The sequence below is a fragment of the Neodiprion lecontei genome, chromosome 3, assembly GCF_021901455.1.
Source record: "Neodiprion lecontei isolate iyNeoLeco1 chromosome 3, iyNeoLeco1.1, whole genome shotgun sequence".
Lineage (NCBI taxonomy): Eukaryota > Metazoa > Arthropoda > Insecta > Hymenoptera > Diprionidae > Neodiprion > Neodiprion lecontei.
This window is the reverse complement of record NC_060262.1, coordinates 33066278-33089742: the sequence shown is the minus strand read 5'-3', so window position 1 is coordinate 33089742 and position 23465 is coordinate 33066278. Positions and strand designations below refer to the sequence as shown.

Here is a 23465-nt window from a genome sequence, read left to right as displayed (position 1 = left end):
AAACGGCGAGCAAAAAAGCACCTGCTGAAAAATGTCGAAAACACAGGATCTCGTTTATTGGCTGTAACTTTTGATGCGTTGATCGCAGCGTATTGGAATTGCGCCCAATCCATTTCTCTCGCAAAATTACGTCGATATAGTGCGCCAAAGAATTGATTCCAGCACTTTTCAAAATCGCGAAAATTTTCGCCAAAATCACAAAGGGGTTAGCCTTACTTTTTTTTTGGGCAAAAAACTTTTGGTCTCACATTCGATTTAAATGACCCTATTTTGACTAATTGGACCCCCAGGAACTCAGAAAACGCAGCGAAAAGAGCGTAGGACCAACAGGAGAGAAACGGCGAGCAAGAAAGCACCTGATGAAAAATGTCGAAATTTCAGGTTCTGGTTTTTTGGCTGTAACTCTTGAACCACCGCTCGCAGCGTATTCCGACTGCGCCCAATCGATTTCTCTCGCAAAATTACGTCGATATAGTGCGCCAACGAATTGATTCCAGCACTTTTCAAAATCGCGAAAATTTTCGCCAAAAACACAAAGGGGTTAGCCTTACTTTTTTTTTGGGCAAAAAACTTTTGGTCTCAGATTCGATTTAAATGACCCTTTTTTGACTAATTGGACCCTCAGGAACTCAGAAAACGCAGCGAAAATAGCCTAGGATCAACAGGAGAGAAACGGCGAGCAAAAAAGCACCTGCTGAAAAATGTCGAAAACACAGGATCTCGTTTATTGGCTGTAACTTTTGATGCGTTGATCGCAGCGTATTGGAATTGCGCCCAATCCATTTCTCTCGCAAAATTACGTCGATATAGTGCGCCAAAGAATTGATTCCAGCACTTTTCAAAATCGCGAAAATTTTCGCCAAAAACACAAAGGGGTTAGCCTTACTTTTTTTTTGGGCAAAAAACTTTTGGTCTCAGATTCGATTTAAATGACCCTTTCTTGACTAATTGGACCCTCAGGAACTCAGAAAACGCAGCGAAAAGAGCGTAGGACTAACAGGAGAGAAACGGCGAGCAAAAAAGCACCTGCTGAAAAATGTCGAAAACACAGGATCTCGTTTATTGGCTGTAACTTTTGATGCGTTGATCACAGCGTATTGGAATTGCGCCCAATCCATTTCTCTCGCAAAATTACGTCGATATAGTGCGCCAAAGAATTGATTCCAGCACTTTTCAAAATCGCGAAAATTTTCGCCAAAATCACAAAGGGGTTAGCCTTACTTTTTTTTTGGGCAAAAAACTTTTGGTCTCAGATTCGATTTAAATGACCCTATTTTGACTAATTGGACCCCCAGGAACTCAGAAAACGCAGCGCAAATAGCCTAGGATCAACAGGAGAGAAACGGCGAGCAAAAAAGCACCTGCTGAAAAATGTCGAAAACACAGGATCTCGTTTATTGGCTGTAACTTTTGATGCGTTGATCGCAGCGTATTGGAATTGCGCCCAATCCATTTCTCTCGCAAAATTACGTCGATATAGTGCGCCAAAGAATTGATTCCAGCACTTTTCAAAATCGCGAAAATTTTCGCCAAAATCACAAAGGGGTTAGCCTTACTTTTTTTTGGGGCAAAAAACTTTTGGTCTCACATTCGATTTAAATGACCCTATTTTGACTAATTGGACCCCCAGGAACTCAGAAAACGCAGCGAAAAGAGCGTAGGACCAACAGGAGAGAAACGGCGAGCAAGAAAGCACCTGATGAAAAATGTCGAAATTTCAGGTTCTGGTTTTTTGGCTGTAACTCTTGAACCACCGCTCGCAGCGTATTCCGACTGCGCCCAATCGATTTCTCTCGCAAAATTACGTCGATATAGTGCGCCAAAGAATTGATTCCAGCACTTTTCAAAATCGCGAAAATTTTCGCCAAAAACACAAAGGGGTTAGCCTTACTTTTTTTTTGGGCAAAAAACTTTTGGTCTCAGATTCGATTTAAATGACCCTTTTTTGACTAATTGGACCCTCAGGAACTCAGAAAACGCAGCGAAAATAGCCCAGGATCAACAGGAGAGAAACGGCGAGCAAAAAAGCACCTGCTGAAAAATGTCGAAAACACAGGATCTCGTTTATTGGCTGTAACTTTTGATGCGTTGATCGTAGCGTATTGGAATTGCGCCCAATCCATTTCTCTCGCAAAATTACGTCGATATAGTGCGCCAAAGAATTGATTCCAGCACTTTTCAAAATCGCGAAAATTTTCGCCCAAAACACAAAGGGGTTAGCCTTACTTTTTTTTTGGGCAAAAAACTTTTGGTCTCAGATTCGATTCAAATGACCCTTTTTTGACTAATTGGACCCTCAGGAACTCAGAAAACGCAGCGAAAATAGCCTAGGATCAACAGGAGAGAAACGGCGAGCAAAAAAGCACCTGCTGAAAAATGTCGAAAACACAGGATCTCGTTTATTGGCTGTAACTTTTGATGCGTTGATCGCAGCGTATTGGAATTGCGCCCAATCCATTTCTCTCGCAAAATTACGTCGATATAGTGCGCCAAAGAATTGATTCCAGCACTTTTCAAAATCGCGAAAATTTTCGCCAAAAACACAAAGGGGTTAGCCTTACTTTTTTTTTGGGCAAAAAACTTTTGGACTCAGATTCGGTTTAAATGACCCTTTTTTGACTAATTGGACCCTCAGGAACTCAGAAAACGCAGCGAAAAGAGCGTAGGACTAACAGGAGAGAAACGGCGAGCAAAAAAGCACCTGCTGAAAAATGTCGAAAACACAGGATCTCGTTTATTGGCTGTAACTTTTGATGCGTTGATCGCAGCGTATTGGAATTGCGCCCAATCCATTTCTCTCGCAAAATTACGTCGATACAGTGCGCCAAAGAATTGATACCAGCACTTTTCAAAATCGCGATAATTTTCGCCAAAAACACAAAGGGGTTAGCCTTACTTTTTTTTTGGGCAAAAAACTTTTGGTCTCAGATTCGATTTAAATGACCATTTTTTGACTAATTGGACCCCCAGGAACTCAGAAAACGCAGCGAAAATAGCCTAGGATCAACAGGAGAGAAACGGCGAGCAAAAAAGCACCTGATGAAAAATGTCGAAATTTCAGGTTCTGGTTTTTTGGCTGTAACTTTTGAACCACCGCTCGCAGTGTATTCCGACTGCGCCCAATCGATTTCTCTCGCAAAATTACGTCGATATAGTGCGCCAAAGAATTGATTCCAGCACTTTTCAAAATCGCGATAATTTTCGCCAAAAACACAAAGGGGTTAGCCTTACTTTTTTTTTGGGCAAAAAACTTTTGGTCTCAGATTCGATTTAAATGACCCTTTTTTGACTAATTGGACCCTCAGGAACTCAGAAAACGCAGCGAAAATAGCCTAGGATCAACAGGAGAGAAACGGCGAGCAAAAAAGCACCTGCTGAAAAATGTCGAAAACACAGGATCTCGTTTATTGGCTGTAACTTTTGATGCGTTGATCGCAGCGTATTGGAATTGCGCCCAATCCATTTCTCTCGCAAAATTACGTCGATATAGTGCGCCAAAGAATTGATTCCAGCACTTTTCAAAATCGCGAAAATTTTCGCCAAAAACACAAAGGGGTTAGCCTTACTTTTTTTTTGGGCAAAAAACTTTTGGTCTCAGATTCGATTTAAATGACCCTTTTTTGACTAATTGGACCCTCAGGAACTCAGAAAACGCAGCGAAAAGAGCGTAGGACTAACAGGAGAGAAACGGCGAGCAAAAAAGCGCCTGCTGAAAAATGTCGAAAACACAGGATCTCGTTTATTGGCTGTAACTTTTGATGCGTTGATCGCAGCGTATTGGAATTGCGCCCAATCCACTTCTCTCGCAAAATTACGTCGGAATAGTGCGTGAAAGAATTGATTTCCCCACTTTTCAATATCGCGAAAATTTTAGTCAAAAATGCAAACGGGTCAGCCTTACCATTGGATGAACAATATCAAGACAGTTGCCCTCATGGGCTTAGATGTGACCACCGAAAATTGCTCTGTGAGATATTTCAACGGAAGAGTAGAGAACCTATTGCAGAACATCAGAGAGTTTCCGATTTCGACATGATGCTGGCTGCATTCGCCTTCCGAGTAACACAGTCTTCGCAATGGTCAGCCCAAGCCAGCACTTGGCCTGAGTGTACTTACCGACTTGTCGGCGATACAAGAAATCATTGATGAGAATAAATATCTTTCAAAATTCGTAGCAAACCAGTGATTTATTTAAAGTATAGGTACCCGAGAGAAGAATGTATACATAGATCATGAATAAAAATAGGCCAGATGTAATAATGATGCAGAGACCAAAATGTATAAATGTATATGCGGTCCATGTACAACATTGATATATATGATTCATTCATGATTAATACGTAATGCATACTATAAATTTTATAATTTTATAAGAAACATACTAGATGATCTACTATAATCAGCTATAATATGACAATAAAATAATTGTTCGTTTTGATATGGGATTCAATTTGACACGCAGTCCATATATTCCGTAACATTAATATTCAGAATTAGGAGTAGGAATAGGAGTAGGATCAGGAGTTGGAGTAAGATCGTAGTAGAAGTAGTAGTGAGATTGAAGTAGAAGTAGGAGTAGGAGTAGAAGTAGGAGTATAGGAGGAGGGTAGAGGCGGGTAGGGTTGGGTAGGGTAGAGTACGGGTAGGGGTAGGGTAGAGGCTACCCTCCCCTCCCCTTACCCGCCCCGCACTACTACTTTCACTCCTATTCCTACTCCTACTCCAACTCCTACACCTACTCTAACTCCTACTACTCACACTCCTACTTCTACTCCTACTCCTATACCTACACCTAATCCTACTCCTACTTCTGCCTACTACCCGTTACCACCTTCCACTACCTCCGTCCTCCTCGTCGACCTCGTCCTTCTCCTCTTCCTTCTCATCCCAGTCCTCCTCCTCGCCTTTGTCCTCCTCGTCCTCTTCGTCCTCTGCCCTGTTTTCCTCATCCAAACACTTTCAATCACGGCCTACCACCTGAGGTTATACCTGGAATACTAATAAATATTTTGAGTATTAGAATACATTAAAACTATTCTGTAATGATCGATATAAATTTTTGATCGACACTCTTCACCAAGAAGATCATGAGAAAATTATAGAAAATTATAGAAATTTTATTAGCGCATCGATAGCTACTAAATTTGAGCTTGCGCGAAAAATGAATTGAAATTTTTTATTGTAAACATGACAAGTTCAAAAAATTATAGATACAATATAAATACGATTGCCATTAAATATTATAAAAATGTTAAACTCACCGAGCACAAATCCTCGTCTTCCTCCTCGTCCACCTCCGACCACCGCGGGTTATACCTTGAATTTTAATAAATATTTTTAGCAATAATTAGAACATATCCAAAATATCGTATAAGGATAAATATGATTTTTTTCATTTGACAAGTTTGACCAAGAAGATCATGAGAAAATTAGAGAAAATTTCAGAAATTTTACTAGCGCATTGATAGCTACTGAATTTGAGCTTGCGCGAAAAATGAATTAATACAATTTATTGTAAGCATGATAAGTTTAAAAAAAAATGTAATTACAATTGCTATCAAATATATAAATGTGTTTCGCTCGCCATGCCGAAATCCCCGTTCTCCTCGGCTTCCTGGTCCTCCTCCTCGTCCACCTCGATCACCCGCAACCACCCCTAGCCACCTCCGACCACCGCCAACCACCGCCAACCTCCTCCAACGACCACCGCTAACCACCTCGGGTGATACCTTGAATATCAATAAATATTTTCAGTATTAGAACACGTCAAAAATATTATTAAATTTTCGTTGGTTGTAACAGTCAATGATGCCAAGATTCAATTCATGAAATGTAGCTTTTATTACGACGTTTTGGCAGGACCCCGCTTGCCATCATCAGGTTTCTTAAAAAAATACTGATTGGTGTTGATGTTGTTGCTTGTTGATAAGATTATGTGTGATCCTTGTAGAGGCATTTTGGATGTGACATCCGTATGTGGATCCAATTCAATTATAGATGATGTTTGAAGTTCGTGACTGTGTTTTTGTGACCTGCGATGACTGCCCAAAAAATTCTGGTATTTGTTTCACAGTATACAGAATGAACACTGTCTTTGTGAATGTGCTACAAATGACGTTTAAACGTGCGCGTAAGTATAACGTATTGTGATTTTATGACAATAAATTTCGTCAAAAAATACCGCAGAACTATCAGCTAAATACTGACAGATTTGAAACACTACGCATAGCAATTTTAGCTCTAATTGAACATCGTTATCGTCATGTATTCCTATGTATACTATGCCAACCACTCACCAATATCAATATCTTGATCCTGGTCGTTCGGCTTTTTTTCCGATTCAAAATGTTATCTGAAGCATGCATATTGTTTTGATAGTACAAAACATGACGTTTTTAATTATCAAACTTGTCAACTTGAAAGTTACTCCGGAAGGTCAAAAGTCACCAGGTCAAGGACCTGGACAGCCAGAACTACGGAGCGCTCGTCCTGGAAGTCGAGTTTCACCAGGTAGCGGACCTGGAGCGTATAAACTACGGAACGCTTGTCCTGGAAGTCAAGTTTCACCAGGTAGCGGACCTGGAGCGTAGAAACTACGGATCGCTTGTCCTGGAACTCGAGTTGCACCAGGAAGCGGATCCGAAGCGCAGGATCCAGGAGGTAGAGAACCCGGTACTCGAAATCTGCGGAGCGCGATTCTCAGACGACCGCTCTACCGCGCGGTTGTTTCCAGACTGAGGAATTTGGCTAGCTGATTACTACAGATCGATGACGACAAGAGAAAAAATATTTTGGGTGACGTCACTTTCTGAACATCCGACATCCAAACTTTCGTTTCGAACTTCAATACTATGTATGATATGATATGATGTATAATGATTTTAGTTTTACATATCAGACAAGAAATACGCACTTTACCTTTCTTACCGATTTTAGACTCAAGCGGCTAGGCCCTAGGATGGTCAGCCGTTGACTAAAGATATATTCTTGAGTTAACGGGTCAGCTAATAACGCTGCCGTTCTGCGACAGTCGGATGATAAAAATTTTTGCTCGTACGTTTCAAATGCGTGTTAAAATACACTCGTAGTTTGAAAAAGCTTCGTTCTTTCTCTCCCTGTCACAAAAAAAGAAACAAAATGCTACAAGTCACCTTTTCAGATCTTCAAATCAGGATACTGCATTAAATACTGTCTCATATACGGAGCATCCATTTCATCTCGATCGAAATTAGCGCATCCGTGATGTATTACAGTTACTCTGAATTTTTTTCCATACAAACACTTTCCGAAAAACAATTCTGCTTCTCTACCCAACGTAGATACTTTACTTGCGACTAGCTAAAACAGCTAAATAGTTCTTAGAATAATTATGAATATCAATGCCATGGAATATATGTATGAGCAAGTGGTCGAGGAGGACGAAGGTGGTCGGAAGTGGTCGGTCGTGGTTGGAGGTGTTTGGAACTGGTAGGAGTTGCTAGGCGTTGGCAGGGGGTGGTAGGGGGTGGTAGAACGTGGTCGGAGATGGTCGACGGAGGCAGGGGGCGGTACGAGGTGACAGGAGGTGGTAGGAGGTGTTAGGTGGTGGTTGGCGGTGAACGGAGATGGTAGGAGGTGGGTAGAGGTGGTAGGAGGTGTTTGGAGGTGGTTGGTGGTGATTGACGGTGGTCGAAGAGGTCGTGGACGATGAGGATGCCGAGGCGGGGGCGGCAGTGGTCGGGGGACAAGGTGGTCGAGGAGGACGAAGGTGGTCTCAGGTGGTCGAAGGTGGTTGACGGTGCTTGGACGTGCTCGGTGGTAATTGGGGGTGGTTGGCAGTAGTCGTGATGGTCATTGGAGGCGGTTGGCAGTGGACGCCAATCTCAAGCTTTCAGGGCGCACTCTGGGCCCACTTGCCCGCCGTAAAGTGGTTACAAAAAGTTACCCAAGGGTATCCGTCTTTATATTCTTCAGTCAACGCTTCTGGTCCGTCCGTTGCTTGCAGCGACTGCAGAGCACGGTCTTACATACAGATTTTTGCAACGAACTGAAATTTGAGTAGTGGGGGTAGCCGCGTTATTGTCCAAATTTTTTTGCCACTACTGGCCACTACGCAGCGCTGTCAGTTATTCATAACATAACAACGTAAGGTTATTTGTGTATGAGTATCAAAAAGATAGGTTAGGGTTCCGTCAAATAATAATAATAAGCTTATGAATAACTCGTAGCGCCGCTCTTGGTGGCCATAAGTTGTACTTTTGTTTCGGACCTGAACTGATCATCCCCCACCACGTTCGTTGCAAGACCTGTATGTAATAGCGTTTTCCACTGGTTGCACTGAGTGTGAACTGAGAGCGCGCTAGCGGTAGACTCGTATTTCCAGCGTGTTCCACTGACAGCTCGGGTGCGTGAATTTAGCATTGAGCGCGTAAAATATTGCACTGAAATCGGGAGTCTGTGTCAAAGTAGTGCAATTATGGCTGCAGATCGTGAAAGAGTCGAAGTAGATGCTGTGACAGCAACCCTTTTATTAGATCTAATTTCATCTTCGTCTAGCAGTGATGATGCTTGCTCGAGCCGAAAGATAGAGAGATTCCCAAAATTTTAAATTTCATAGGAGTAATCCACAGCATGTCCGATATCGAAGTATGGATACACATTTTTTCAGCTTCTAGAGGTTAACTGCTAGGTATATTTCAGGAGATTGGGACAACTTGACTTGCTGCTTATTAATTTTTATCTTTTCAGCGGAATTGTCAATATTTTTTGCCCTTGTATGCTCGTGTTTAACATTTGTGACATTTATTTACAAACAAAAAATTACCGTTGCGTTTGTTCAATTGGCTTCATTATCACTTACTTGAAAAACTGCCAGTCGCGCAGTCGGTCAAGTAACGTCACATTATTTCTGATTTAGGAGAAATTATGATCCAGTCTGCCTTTATACGTTTTACGGCGTGTTCCACTCAGAAGGTTTGCCCCGATGCCGGGCGACGTATGCACGGAACGACTGCCCCCTGTTCGAGCCAGTGCGCACTCAAGTGCAACCAGTGGAAAACGCTATAAGACCGTGCTCCACAGCCAACCTAGCTCCTGCCCTTCCTATCCCACTTTCGATGTTTTCATCCTCATTGATTGGTTAATGGTTAGTCCAATTTTTACTCAAAGGCGCTATAACGTTACAATCAAAAACTTTATTTAATGATAATATAAAAAATGAAGGCGGCACCGGAGCCTAAGGATGTACTGGTACGCTTTTTCTACTATACATGTCTTTCAAATATCCATTTAACAATCTACAATTCAATCGTCAATCATAACCTCAAGGTTTTTTAATTCCCAGTTCAACTTAGATTGATAAAATGAATATAAACAAAAGTTTCAATTGATAACATAAATGTAATATTAGTTGCCATCATTGTGTACTCTAATTGTAACGCTACACTATAAACTATTCATTGAAATTATGGCAATTCAGAGTTATCAACTTTAATTGTACATGTGTAGTAATTAACATTTATTACTGTAGCGTATACAACTGTTATGATGCATTTTTGCAGGAATTTCAATTTAAACAATCCACACATTGGAAAATATCAGATGGATTCAGCTCAATCCCTGTAGCTTGTAGCCTGATTGCAGTAGATGGGAAACGTGGATTGATTTACACAGCTTGCGACCACAAAATCATAGTCCTGAAAAGTGGCCACAGTCTGGACAAGGAATGGAGAAAGGAATTTGTTATGCCAGCAAAAGTTACTTGCCTTGCATTTAATTGCAATTGCTCGTACTTAGCTGTTGTTTTTGATTCTCCCACAGCTTACATTTACAATGCTGCTTCAGTTGTACAACAGGTAGATTTAAAATCTAGAAATAATTTCATTTACTCCACAAAATCAAAATATGAACTGAGGATACTGTTGTGTCCGAACTTGTAATAACAATCTATCTATTTCACAACTATGTGAATATTTACAGCAATTGGAGCTCCTACGAGAGATCAAATTATCGTCCTCATATAATGTCCATATTTTGGATCTTCGTTGGAATCCTTGCATCTCTGGAATGTTATGTACAGTAACAAGTGATCACTCTATAGGCAGTTTTAATATATCATCTGACAAAAATTCATCAGTTCTGACAATATTGGAAAAACTAGAAAAGTTAGATGTGCTCTGTGTGGCTTGGAGTCCCAAGGGAAAACAATTAGTAGTCGGAAGCAAGAATGGAAGTTTGCTACAGTTGAAACCAGATTTAAAGGCAGCCAGAATCATTGCAGGTCCTGATCCGAGCATCGGCAGTGTCATTGCTCTTTTATGGATCAGCAGTTACCAATTTTGCGCTGCCTATTTAGACCCACAAGACTCACGAATTAATGTCCTCATTATAGATGCCCCCAAAGGTGAATCTCAGGGCATCTTTACTTGTTATGAAGATATAACTTATAGCGTGCCCGATGTTGAAGGAAAAGAGGGCAGTCCGCCCCGATACTATTTTGAACATATTGCTGAATGGGGATTAATTATTGCTGCTAGTAGTACCAGTAGTGAAATTGCTGTTCTTGGCTCACTAGATAATGGAACAACATGGCAGCAATGGCAGTTAGTTGACAGTGGAAGAGCTCAGCTACCTCTTGTGCGAACTAATGAAACCTTTCCTGTTGGCCTAGCAGTAGATAGAACATCTGTAAACAAGCTACCGTGGGGTGGAGAGGGCTCAACGCTTCCCCACCCTGTACCTATACTTCATATATTTGGAACTTCCGGGCAACTCTGCAGTTTTCATATGGTAAATTTAATGCCAGGAATTCCACCAGTCTGCTCTCCTCCGACTGAAACTCTTCCATTGTATAGTGAACCACACCCAAGTCTTGCTCCTACAGAAATATCATTTAATTTGGATGGCAGAGTCACCAGCACTCCACGACCTAAACAAATTGAGCCGATCATGGATCGACCAACATCAGCTGTAACCACAAACGTATCTCCGAAGACCTCAGAAGTTTCTATTCCACAACCGCAAACTGAATTGTTTGTAACAAAACCCCCTATTGAGAAAATTGAAGTATCATCGAAAGTAGACACATCACTAGTACCCAGAAAGGAACTAAAAGAGACGGAAAAAGTCAGCATAGACAGTAACGTATGTGTTTTGACATACGAGGAGGTATGCAATGATTTTGAAAAAGAACTGAGTAGTCGTAGGGAAACACAGTCCGTAGATATCGGCTCGCCAGGCGAACGTACGCAACTTATTGAAAAATCTGAAAATATGCAACGCTTCCTAACAGATTTACAGGAAACAACTACTAGTTTGACAAGTGACATCAATTACTTAAAAGCTTTGTTATTGCAGACTTTTGCCTGGCTGGAAGAAACGAAATCTAAATGCTCTTCTAAAGCTTCAAGTAATCCCCAAAATCGAGGAAATAATAATAAGCTGAAAGAATTGCAAAATCTTGTCTATTATATTCAGTCTCAATTGGAGCAAGCTGCAAGAGCCCTAGATTACGAATGGTTCGAGCATGTAAATAAAGAAAAAAATAAAATGAAAGTACCGAGGCTTGATTTCGTTCATCAAATCATGCTTCAGCATTCACAATCTATTGCCAAAGTGGAAAATTTGATTCAAGCTCAGGTTAAGAAGTGGAAAACTCTTACACGTAGAGATATTACTTCTTCATTAAATAAATCCTTGGCCGATATGTCTCTATCTTCATCCGTCAATAACAAAGCTCCTAGTGGTGCTATAGAGTACAAATGTAAAGCAATTGCACAGAGAAATTGCAGCTTTACCTGTGAGAAACAACGCACTTTGAGGAATTTGTTGAACCAAACCACGATAAAGATAATTAAAGCAGCAACCCCTTCAGAAATTCAGGATCGCTTGGAGGCAACAATATCTTCTCTGGCAATGCAAAGTCCACCCAAAGAAGTACAGAGACGTAAGAATGTCTTAATAGAAAAACTGATGCGGGAAGATGCACTACCTGCACCTCCACCTATCCCAGCTGCAAAAAGTCCCTTAGCATCTTTGGATCAAATTGTCGCCAACATTGGATCTGTTGGCATTCAGCCAAACCTTAATTTGCAGAATAAAGCACCAGCCTTGATCGGAACACCTGCTTCCACTCTACCAATCAAAACATCTCAAGTTGGAGTCAAACCTAGTAGCACACAGAATAAGTCCACAGCATCCATTTCTCTTCCGTCGATCAAAGTACCACAAGTGGATGGCAAAGCACGAATAGCTGCTACATTAGTAGCATCGCAAACCCCATCAACAGCACAGTCTGTACAAAGCAAGCCAACTTCTGCTGCACTATTTGGCACACCTCCTACACCTCATACACCTCAAAAACCCATAACTGGCATCCCCAGTGGAATGAAATCTGTGACAATATCAGAAGTATCTCCATTCACATCTTCTGCTTCTAGATCATCGGTATTGCCATTGTTGCCTCCTGCACTGATGCCAACTACAATCACAGCTATTAATAAACCTTTTTCAAAAATTGACACTCTTCCATTTAATTCTGTTATTGCTAAAACTGAGGCACAGCCAACATCTACAACAATATCTACCTCAACAACTACACCAATAGTAGTTTCCACTTCTATACAAACCATCCCACAATCCAGTGTTAGTTTTATGTCAACAGTTCAAACACCAGCGAGCCAAGCGTCGACTTATCCCATTACACTGAAAACATCAAATAGTTCAGTCACCACACAAAGAGCATTAACGACTACAACTTCGGTAAACGTAACAACGTCACAAATCGCGAGTTTTTCATTTGCAACTAAACCTGCAAGTAATACGCCTTTTTCATTCGCCTCAAAATCAGTAGCCAGCCCAACATCAAGCACAGCTCAGTCGTTGGATCTATCAGTCATGGGGTTGGACTTACAGACTTCTAATACTTCGATTAAAAACGTAACATCAACAACAACAGTGGCGGCTGGTGGCTTTTTTGGATCTGTTGGGACGTCATCACCTGGATCAATATTTGGTGGAACTTCAACTATCTTGAAGGATAAGCCAGCAAATCCAATTTTTGGGAATCCTCCTGGGTCTTCGCTGTTTGGCGGGGTCTCAGCGGGTAGTAACATAATATCTTCGTTCAGCGAAAGTGCAACACCTGGTGCGCTAAAGCTACCAGTTTTTGGTAATAGCCCCACTGGCCTAACTGCACCTATTTTTGGTGGATCTGCTGCAAACCCGCTGAAGTCTGTTTCTGGTGAAACACCAGCTGTATCCACAGCTACATCAGGATTTGAAAATTCCGCTAATTTACCATCAGCTTCAGTTTTTGGTAATGTTTCTACCACCTCCGACACTCCATCAATATTTGGAGGTAATTCTACTGAATTTTCAAGTGCACCTACTTTGGGAGGAACTACCAGTCCACCGGCATCAATTTTTGGCAAAGCTAATAACAGTCCCATTAAACCACCAATATTTGCTGGTGACTCTGTTAATTCTTCGACACCCTCCGTTTTCGGCAGACCTCCCGATGCTGAATCATTTACGTTTGGTGGTATTCCAGCTAATTCTACACCACTACCAGCTTTCGGAAGTGGTCCCACAATTTCCACGAGCCCATCAATGTTTGGTGGAGCTATTTCTAATCCCCAAACTGCATCAATTTTTGGTGGTACAGCTCCAACTCCTTCTACCTCATCAGTCTTTGGTACTGTTACACCGTCAAATCAATCAATATTCGGAGGGGCACCTGTAATTCCTACTCCTACTACTAACATCGGCTCAACTTCACCAACACTGACGGCTACTGCACCAGCATTTAGCCAAACAGCAACTTTTGGTGCCAAGCCAGCATTTGGATCCACTTTTGGAGCATCAAAACCTATATTTGGCGGCGGATTTGCAAATACTGCATTTTCAGGTGCTACACAACCTACAAGTAAGCATTTGCTAATTAGTTGATGAATATTTGTCAAAAATATTTTGTCAGTGAACAATTCCATTCAAGTAAAAATATCTGAGTTTCAGCTGCTTTCGGTGGGTTTGGCACGCCATCGCCATTAGGAGCTAACTCCGGTAGTATCGGCAGCAGTTCAATGCAGAAAGTATTTGGTGAAAGCAGTGGAAGTAGTACCTTTGAAAATCTTGCCACTCAGGAAGGAGGATTAACTTTTGGCAATTTAGCTCAGAAGCAACAAGAACCAGCAGCCCCACCACCCTTTTCAGGGTAAGCAAATTATCCTTAAAATGTTTTATGCGTTTCTGAGAAAGATATCAATACGAAAAATTAACATATTTTATTCACTCAAGTGTGCTGATTTGTATCAAGAAGAATATCGCGCTCAATTCAACTTCGAATATGTAAAATGCTGATATCTTAAAACTTATTTGATAGCATTGAGGCATAATTGAGGGTAAATACCTTAGAATATAGTTAGCTTGGATCAAAATTAAACAATAATCCCAGAATACTATGATCTGAATATCGTTACATGATTTGATAAATTCACTTGTTTTGAAATCAATTGGTTACTTTTCCAGAGGAAGCTCGTTCCAGAGTTGGAGATAATGAAATCGACTGTGACCACATCAAGATTCATCAAGATTATCCCAATATACAAGTCGATCCGATAAGTCTCTTTTTATAACATGTATGAAAGTCTTGTAGTAAAATATTTGTACGACATTGTTGAAAGTTAAGACTATATTTTTAATCACTATAGATATAAGATTTTGTATTAATTTTAGTGTCAGATGTTATGAAATTATTGTTATGGTCTTTAAATAATAATTATGCTTTTATGCGCAAAGCATATATGTTTATTGATTGTCCAAAATATCATATTCATTTAGATACCTCTTTTGATTGGCTTGGGAGAAACAGAAACTTTGACAGGCTTGCACAAGTCAATAACACATGGATCGTCAAGTGGAGGATGCGTGCAAATAGGTGACGATGGAACAAGAAGCGATAATGAAACTTCCACGTTACAAGCTTCCATCCACACTTGATGCGAAAGTAGTACAGTTGTCCTAAGTCTGTATTCACTTTGATTAGTGGTTTGAGAACGTAAATCAGATTGTCGTGGTAGTAGTAATTGTATCTGCTGATCAGGATGGCGTAGTTTGATACGTAACATTCCCGGATCTCGAAGATTTAGAATCTTTGCTGTCAAAGGAATGCCTAATAGCAAACCACCCGTAAATTTCAAGGCAGCATCTGCGTCTCCTCTCGGCTCTTCGATGATAGCACGACAGACACGAGTCATTGTAGATGGTCTTGGCAGCCTTTCCTCTCCTTGTGCAGGAGGTGTTAGCAGCAAGGGTATCAGGAGGCGAGTTAAACTTCCAGGTTTCGCCTCTCCGAGAGAAGGTAATTGAAGAACCAAAGCCCTAGAGAAAGGCGGTAATTTTCTAGAATCAGGTGGAAGAGCATCGGCCTCTGAAAGGAAGTGACGAGCCAGTGGTAACGCACTTCCGGTTGCACCACGTGTTACACGTATCAACTCTACTGCCAGTGCTTTCAAATGGATATCATTTGCCAAAGAAATTTCTTCTACGCCCAAGCCTGTGAACAATCTTTGCAGCCTGAAAATATTTAGACATTGTTCAGTAAAGCTCATTTCTATTTGTGAAAACTAATGAAATAATTGTAAGATCCCAAAATTTATTATGACTATATTATTTATCAACTAATATCAATGTAATATTTACTTTTGGGCATGCTGTAGTAACACAGCAACATTGTTGGTTGAGCTTGATCCAGAAATAGTTGATGAAGAACTTGATGGAGGAGATGAAAGCTCTTGAACAATCGACCTAAGTAGAAGAAGGCACCGTATGTAAAGAGCAGTGAATCGAGCTGCTCCTTCCATTCCAGAATCCATTTCTGCCAATCGATCTAATTCAACACCTGCTACTTCCAACAACTGTGTGTGAACTCTACCATATGGCCTTGCTCTTTCCGCTCCAACGACCATTCTTTCCAAAAACTCCCGGCCTCTTCGATCTCTGGTTTCATCATCCTCAATGCTATCTTTTCCAAGGCTGGGAAATGGTGTAGGAGTAGGTCTTAGCCTAGGTACGAGATGAGGCATAGTATCTCTGAGGTAATGGTAATGTTTTGCAGCATGCTCTGTAAAAAGTGCTGGCATACTTGGACAGTGTAACGCTGCATTGAATATCAGCACCAACACACTGGCATCTGTTTGTACCACATAAGGATATTCTATCATAAAGCATACATCACTTCTCATTTATTGAGAAGAATCATTGAAATTTTTCAGATAATAAGGTGTTTCTAGAAGTCCTAACTAAAACTTATTAACAATCGATTTTTAAATTTTATCCTGGAAGAAATTTTTCACAAAATTAGTACAACAAAGGATACAAGAAGGTTCGTCAACATCAGGTTCAGGCGTATCAAAGAATGGATGCCGACCAAGGAGCTGAGGCACAAGGGGGAGAGTAAGATATGGATGAGAAGCTCCTAGAGATGCTAAACAGGCTCGAATACTTTCTTTGTCTTGTGGATACCGGGCCAGATTATCCAATAATCTATTTACACACATATGAAGACAGTTGCGAGTGGCCAATCGACTTGTAGCCAAAGTGGCATGAAGCCCTTCTCTTACTTCCCCAGAGAAATCTTCCAAAGCTCCAAGTATAGTTTCTAATTGATCTTCCCTAAGAGTGACGCTGGCAGACATTTTACGCAATGATTCGATTGCTCTCAATCGCACATCCTGAATTTCGTCATTGAACATGTCCACCATAAAGTCAAGGGAAGTGCGCGCGATATTAGGTTGCTCGAGAGACAAAGAGCACAAGGCTTCAACAGCAGCTGTACGTACCTATAAAAAATTATTTCCAAAAGTAGAGAATATTTACCTAATACATGGAACCTTATACTTACTTCCAAGAATTCATCTTCCAGTCCATGAATAAATGCCCCACAAGAACCACTCCTTTCTTCAACTTCTGGCCCTTCATCCCCGCCTCTCTTTTGCTTCTTATCCAATGCTTGCTCCACAAATCTGCGTGAAACACCTTTCATCATTCCCAATAAAGACATTGCCGCAGCTCTCACTCGAGGTGACAGGTCACCCATCAGACCACAGATTTTCGAGAATGCACAATCTATCATCCTCAACTCTTCGCCATCTCCTACTATAATGCTATTAATGACAGGAACAGTTTTCAATTAGAAAAGAAATTGATAAATGCTTCATTCGTAATTTTGTATAATCATGTGGTTGCATGTCGGACGATTAGTTAAGAAGTAATGTCAGTATTTCTTACTTATCAGGATACTCCACACCTAACAGCCATATTAGTTTTAATACAGCTCGGCGTACAATCTCATAATCGTCACGAAGGGCATCGCATGTTCCTGAAAATAGACTAGCTGGTAAGCGACATCCCCTTCGCGAATGTAATTCTGCCATAGTCTCGAACGCTTGGGCTCTGACTCGGGGATCTTGCGAATGAGCATAGTTTCCGACAAATTTCAACATCTCATCTGAAGTATTAGCAGTCAGAAATCGTCCAATTATAGATAGGCACCGTGTCTGTACGCCATGCCACGTGTCTGGTAAGTGATCGCGAGCTGCTTGTAGTGCCACACTCCTAGACAATAATAAAGACGTTAGAATGTTAAAGCATTTGATAAATTTAATTTAGATAGGAAATCCCATTTTTAAGTATTGATCGCAATCGCAGTTTCATTTATGATTAAGTACCTGTGAAAATTCCCCAATTTTAACAAAGTAGCCAAGCCTTGACTTTTGACTCTGTGAGATTCTTCATTTTTTAATAAATTTGCTGTTTCTTCCACGATGTCAGCTTTGTCTGCTGGATCTTCTGCGACTCCTCCTAACTCTGCTAACACCCAAAGAATCTTTGCCCGGACAGCTGCTTCTGGTTCATTGGCAAACCTTTCGACAAGTCGCTTTGCTGCTAATGAAACATCTTCCGATTGCACTTGTGCGAGAGAATCAGATATTCGCAAAAGCAGCTGTAATGCATCATTTCCAGCTTTGCATTTATCAAGTAATTCTATGTAAGCTAACGCAGAACTACTATCCCCACTTGCACAGCTGTTCTTATTGCTCACCGACGCAGAGCAGCGAAGTGTGCGAATTTTTTTCACTGGTGGTTCGGTCAACACCTACAAAAATAAAATGAGTTTGAACATGTATGTTATGATTAGAAATTAGAAAACGTAATAATCAGGAATGTATTTTCTAATTTAGTTCTCAATGTTCACTTGATTAGCATGTACGCGTAATCCCAACCTCCAAAGTACAAATAGGGTTATAGGTAGTTTGAAAGAGGTGAAGTACTATGGATCCCACCTGACTTTGGCTGAATTCCGCCAGTACTCGTTTCTTCATTAATGCAGCCATTATTTCTATTAGTCCAGTAGAAATTGTAAACTTTTATATGACCATCTTATGATCATCGTCATCCAAGCCCTGGAATAGAAATCCAGACTTGAATCTAGATTGGCGCTGATTCAAATAATGTGACCACGATATGCCACGGTATGAGAATAAGAGGTGGTCCGACTCGCGCTAGATGCTGTCATTGTTTTGCTAAAGTTCACCAGTCGAGTCCAGGTGTCTCATGCGCCGAAAAGCCACTAACTGCGAGAATATAAAGTACTTTTCCGAACAGTTTGTATTTGTATCCACGCAAAAGTGACGTCATATACAATCTGTCAAGTACACTTTCTAAAAAAAAAAATGATGGTCTTTCGGAGTACCAAACAACGATACTGATGTTATCGAATGCTAATACCCGTGCTGATAGTCGGGTACGCAGCAATACTTTCCCATTTTATTATATCGTAACAACGGGGCATCGAGAATTGCACCTGACAAATAAACGGGTGCGTGAGGAAAAATAAAGTGATCAAACTGGCATGAGCAAAGCGACGCCATTATTGTTTACATTTTAGCTTTTCGTCACGGTAAACGCCTGACGGGAAGTCAGGGGATTTTGGTAAAATAATCACAGAACATTGCATGACGAACAGTTGGACCACCTTATATTCCTACACAGTGCCCAGCTATCGTCCCACCCAGTAAACCAAAACGAATTGAAATGAATTGTATCACTCAAAAACGAAATTGCCGCGAATTAAAATAAATTGAATAGAATCAACAGACCTATGTGCCAATTCTTCTGAATTCCATTTAATTTGTTTTAATTCCGTTTTTGACATGCTCAATTCGTGTTGGTTTACTAGGCACAGGTTTCAAATTTTCGATTGTGTTCCTCGATAAAATCTGCGATTTGAAACGTTTTTTTTTGTCTTTTAAAGGAAATTTAAAGTTTGCAAATTACAGGTTCAGGACAGCCGCCAAGCGCATATCGATCAAATGACGACCCGTCAGCTCTGCTCTGAGCCATTAGATGCTACCGGTCACCGGTTGGCTAATTTTTTTAAACGGAGGTGATTCTCAAACGATAAATTTTTGATTTACGGTTAGGCGTGGAATGAGTGTTGCATCAGTAATTTTACACGACTTGTATCGTTTCACATCTTGAATACTCCTGCGCAGATGCACGAGTAGGTTATCAGCAACGCATTGCAGTTGGCGGGGTTGCGCTCCACAGGAGTATAGATGCAACACTACATCATTGGCCGCACGATTAACTTGCGTGAAACAATATATTTGATTGATTCACTTTAACGTAGATTAAATACTGAATTTATTTGGATTATTATACACGTATGCTAAATTATACACTGCACATAATAATTAATATAACTACTCAATCATGTTATAGCGACTATCCATTACATCATTGACTACTCTTTCTGACTGAGCGTATACTGTGCTTAATTTCAAGAGCTAGTTTGTACCCTAGCTCAGGTCTGCGGTCTCTTCCCTCGACCATAGCTCTGACTTGACTTGAATTGACAATCACACCGTTGTTACCGATCACCGTTGATTTTGTTTTTTCAATATCAACAAGATCCACACCACGGCTACAATCGTCAATCAAAATAGTACGGAAACCGCTTGCCAGAGCATCAACGGCTGTTGCTCCAACGCACACATCGTACGCTAATCCGCATATGTAAATGTCGGTAGCGCCTTTGTTTTGCAGTTGAGAGAAGAGTGTCGTCTCCGTCAGCTTTCTGTTGTCCCAAAACACGGAGTACGAGTCCACTTCAGGATTTGTACCTTTGTATATTTTAACGGCGTTACTCACGACCACTAGGTCCTTGTGGAGCTCCGCGCCCCAGGAATCTTGGACGCAATGACGGGGCCACAGTCTCTGCTTCTGGGGAGGTGGACCAGCTAGCGTGACCGTGTCATAAACCTTTGCATCCTCCTTTGACACGCTGCTGGATGCGTCCACATCTCTAGGAAATATATAAAAAAAAAAAAGAAAAATCCCGATCAAGATGTGCTTTGCAACAAGGCTAGTATAAATCTCACCGTAGATGAAGATTGTCGACGAAAGATACGTGATCCACGGGATGCCAATCAAGAGAATAAAATACTGCGTCGAAAGGTACCGTTTTCAAAAGGTGATTGATCGGTTCGATCACTTCGGAACCGTCCTGCTGAGCCGCACATTTCGTGATGTTAAGAGACCCAGATATGAAATCATTCTGAACATCAACAATTAAAAATGCGCTTCGAGGTCTTGTGCACACTTTGATCCAGCGATTCCAACAAACCTGGAACAATAATTGATTATGTTTTCTCTATATTTAATTGGAAATGCCCAGGACTGTTTCATTTCAATTTATTACCAATGCTGATACGACTAGACTTGAATATTGATTCAAGTATACTATTTTTTATAATACGTTCAAACCAATTTAGTTACCAATTTTTTTTAAATTGCAGTGAATTAATGAATTCATTCCAAATTCAAGTGCACGTCTTTTTACGGTATTTCGAACGCTCGGTACATTCAATATGAAATGATTGCCATCGAAATCGGGTTTCTTCTTTCTTTCTTAGGTGTAATATAAAACATCGTTTTACCATTGAGCTGTTATGAGTTGTTTGTGGAAAAAGTTAACGTATTTTAACGTATACACTATTGCCAGGGACGTAAGACAAATGTTAACTTTTAACAAATTGGTCACGAATGAATATAAGTATAGCACGAGCCAAATGGCATGGAAAGCGCGCAGTAAGAAATAAAATTAGTATTGCAGTTCGGGGTTGTTTTCTGTATAAGTGCTCTTCGAATTCCTCTCGTTTAAGGAATAATTGGCCGGAGAGGGAACAAATAATTGTCCTCCGCTCGTGATCACTTGCGATCGTGCACGCGCGCACACAAACACATACATATTGCATACCTCGAACTCCTCTCTATCGATGAGCCCGTCCCCATTCGTGTCGAACACGGCGTAGATCTCATTCAATTGATTTTCCTCCAGACCATAGATCTTCCCTCGATCGTTACGAAAGAGCGCACGGCAAATAAGCTCGAATTCAGAAAGGGACAGAAATCCGTCCTCATCTTTGTCAAAAGCAGTAAAACACGCGTCCATCACTTTTATCTTGCGTTCTTCGTTTCCAGGTCGTTTGTTTAATCGATACTGCGAGGACTTGGATTCCGCATTACTCCCCATACCATGCACGATTTTCATCCATTACACCTATTGGCCGGTGCAAATTAAGCGATATTCTTATATAGTATGTGTTTTGCGTGCACATTATTATCTGTGTACAATAGCCGTAGATATTCGTTGTTCGATTACCCCTGCTAAACATTCCGTTAGACGTAGATAGATACCCAAAAAAATGATGCCAAAAACCATATAGAAAATATTTTCTATACTTCTCTATTCGCGTCTAACGGAGTTTTTACTGAGGACTATTAAATTATCGATTGGGAAAAAGAAAAATTGTTACAAATACGAATGTTCGATATATCAATGAGTTTTTGATTTGAACATTATGACAAAATATTTATGCCATACCGTACGTGCTATATTATTAAATTCACCAAGTACTCACGATGTGTCATCAGATATGATAGATTTGACTGCGTGATTAATGCCCGATAAGTTTCGATAATATGCTGCATAGGTACCACAATACTATTCAACCGAAACAATTTAATATCACTTGAATTTCGGGCGGAAACAGAACGGATAATATTACTTTGGTTTTTATTGCAGTGACTCCTTCCGCAATCGGAATTCAAATGATTATCTAATAGATGCAATAGGAGTCTGAATGCAGTCTCACCCTTATCGAGTGATCAGTTTTGGTGCAAACATTTGTACATTTAACTGTAACAGTGTATTTGTATAATAAACTATAATCAAGATAGAGAATGAACTATTTTTAATTGCATATTCTATTCATTGCATGTTGATTTAATTTTTAATTACGAATCATTTTTTGATGCAACATGTTATACTAATTTGTTAAAAATAATTAGTAGGTTACAAGTGAACGAAACGCGACACTATTTCGTTAAATTAGTATTACCACTGATTTTTGAAGACTGACATATGTTTCATCACTTGCAAAGTATTTGAAAAATTTAACTATTCCAAAAGGTCCAGCTTTATTATCACATCTGATCACTTCGCGTGTATACAGGTATGCATATGTATAGAGTGTATACAGAGATCGTTTCTAAATAATAGCATCATTTACAATGTATGCACTTTCTTTATTTTGTTTCCGCATTTTTATAGATATAATATATTTATTCTGTTCGATTTTTTATGCAAAATAGCGAGCCAATTTATATCGATCATATTTTTTTTATCATTTCTTCATTTTCTTATGTATTGCAATTCTCTGTTCCGTACATTGGTATCAAATTAATGTGAAAACATAATTTCATCGCGCTTAAGATAATTACTTACATTACCTGTTAATATACTTATTTATATAACAGTAAACTAAAGAACAGAAATATAGTTCCACAGAATTCGGTGAAACTTCTAAAGGAGTTTACAGCAAATTAACTTTTTTCGTAAGAGAGATACATAACTACTTTCGAGACTTTATACAGTTACAAATATGCATTAATCATTGAATGATTTGAACTTTAACACCAAATGCTAAACGAGCTAATTAATACAAATCGTTAGTATAAATCTGATGTTATTCCTATGCTGAATTTCATTGCTCTTGACATTGAAAGCTAATATTGATGTGACTAGATATAATGAATAATGAAAACACCTCTTTTCGTGCTTGATCGTATCTATTGTCCATCATCCCTCAGCCAGGTAAATCTCAAATCATTATGCTGTACATGAAGTATTTTTTGTAAATTGAAACAATTACAACAATGATGAAAGTGAACCCTATTTGTTAATCTATACACCGAACAATTATACATAATATTTCTGATTTATTAGCTGCATTAGTTATGTTACAATGAGGATTCATTTTGAAGTCTGAAATGAAGAATACACAGGATAGCTAGATTTATTCTATCAGTCTGAGGATTCTAAGTCGAGCAACCCAGAAGTTTAATGTTGTTTCAATTGAACT

General features: G+C 40.1%; 3 protein-coding genes and 1 long non-coding RNA gene across 7 annotated transcripts; 1 reads left to right on the top strand and 3 right to left on the bottom strand.

Moving 5' to 3' along the window:
- Positions 1–4256: 4256 nt before the first annotated feature.
- On the bottom strand, positions 4257–8966 carry LOC124293664. The gene is made up of 4 exons (XR_006903551.1): positions 8840–8966; positions 5550–5729; positions 5262–5316; positions 4257–4997 (listed from the first exon to the last, which is right to left on the bottom strand). It is a non-coding gene; the product is annotated as an uncharacterized LOC124293664 (long non-coding RNA).
- Positions 8963–14642, top strand: LOC107226516 (nuclear pore complex protein Nup214). 2 transcript variants are annotated; one of them, XM_046735493.1, is made up of 5 exons: positions 8963–9124; positions 9540–9833; positions 9958–13903; positions 13993–14191; positions 14506–14642. In XM_046735493.1, the coding sequence occupies exons 1-5, from the start codon at positions 8963–8965 to the stop codon at positions 14531–14533; spliced, it is 4629 nt and encodes a 1542-aa protein (XP_046591449.1). In that variant the 3' UTR covers positions 14534–14642. The 2 variants fall into 2 exon arrangements, with proteins under 2 accessions (XP_046591449.1, XP_015522844.2); XM_015667358.2 differs by having other exon boundaries at positions 9030–9228.
- LOC107226676 (integrator complex subunit 4) lies at positions 14247–18665 on the bottom strand. Its single transcript, XM_015667571.2, has 7 exons — positions 18321–18665; positions 17706–18133; positions 17266–17592; positions 16880–17141; positions 16355–16817; positions 15679–16168; positions 14247–15552 (listed from the first exon to the last, which is right to left on the bottom strand). Exons 1-7 carry the CDS (start codon positions 18369–18371, stop codon positions 14814–14816), a joined length of 2760 nt encoding a protein of 919 aa, XP_015523057.1. The 5' UTR covers positions 18372–18665; the 3' UTR covers positions 14247–14813.
- Positions 18666–19666: 1001 nt separating this feature from the next.
- On the bottom strand, positions 19667–23441 carry LOC107226559 (nicotinamidase). 3 transcript variants are annotated; one of them, XM_046735499.1, is made up of 4 exons: positions 21963–23441; positions 21299–21601; positions 20421–20665; positions 19667–20344 (listed from the first exon to the last, which is right to left on the bottom strand). In XM_046735499.1, exons 2-4 carry the CDS (start codon positions 21590–21592, stop codon positions 19777–19779), a joined length of 1107 nt encoding a protein of 368 aa, XP_046591455.1. In that variant the 5' UTR covers positions 21593–21601; positions 21963–23441; the 3' UTR covers positions 19667–19776. The 3 variants fall into 3 exon arrangements, with proteins under 3 accessions (XP_046591455.1, XP_015522898.2, XP_046591456.1); XM_015667412.2 differs by lacking the exon at positions 21963–23441 and having other exon boundaries at positions 21299–21754; XM_046735500.1 differs by lacking the exon at positions 21963–23441 and having other exon boundaries at positions 21288–21326.
- Between the last annotated feature and the right edge of the window lie 24 nt (positions 23442–23465).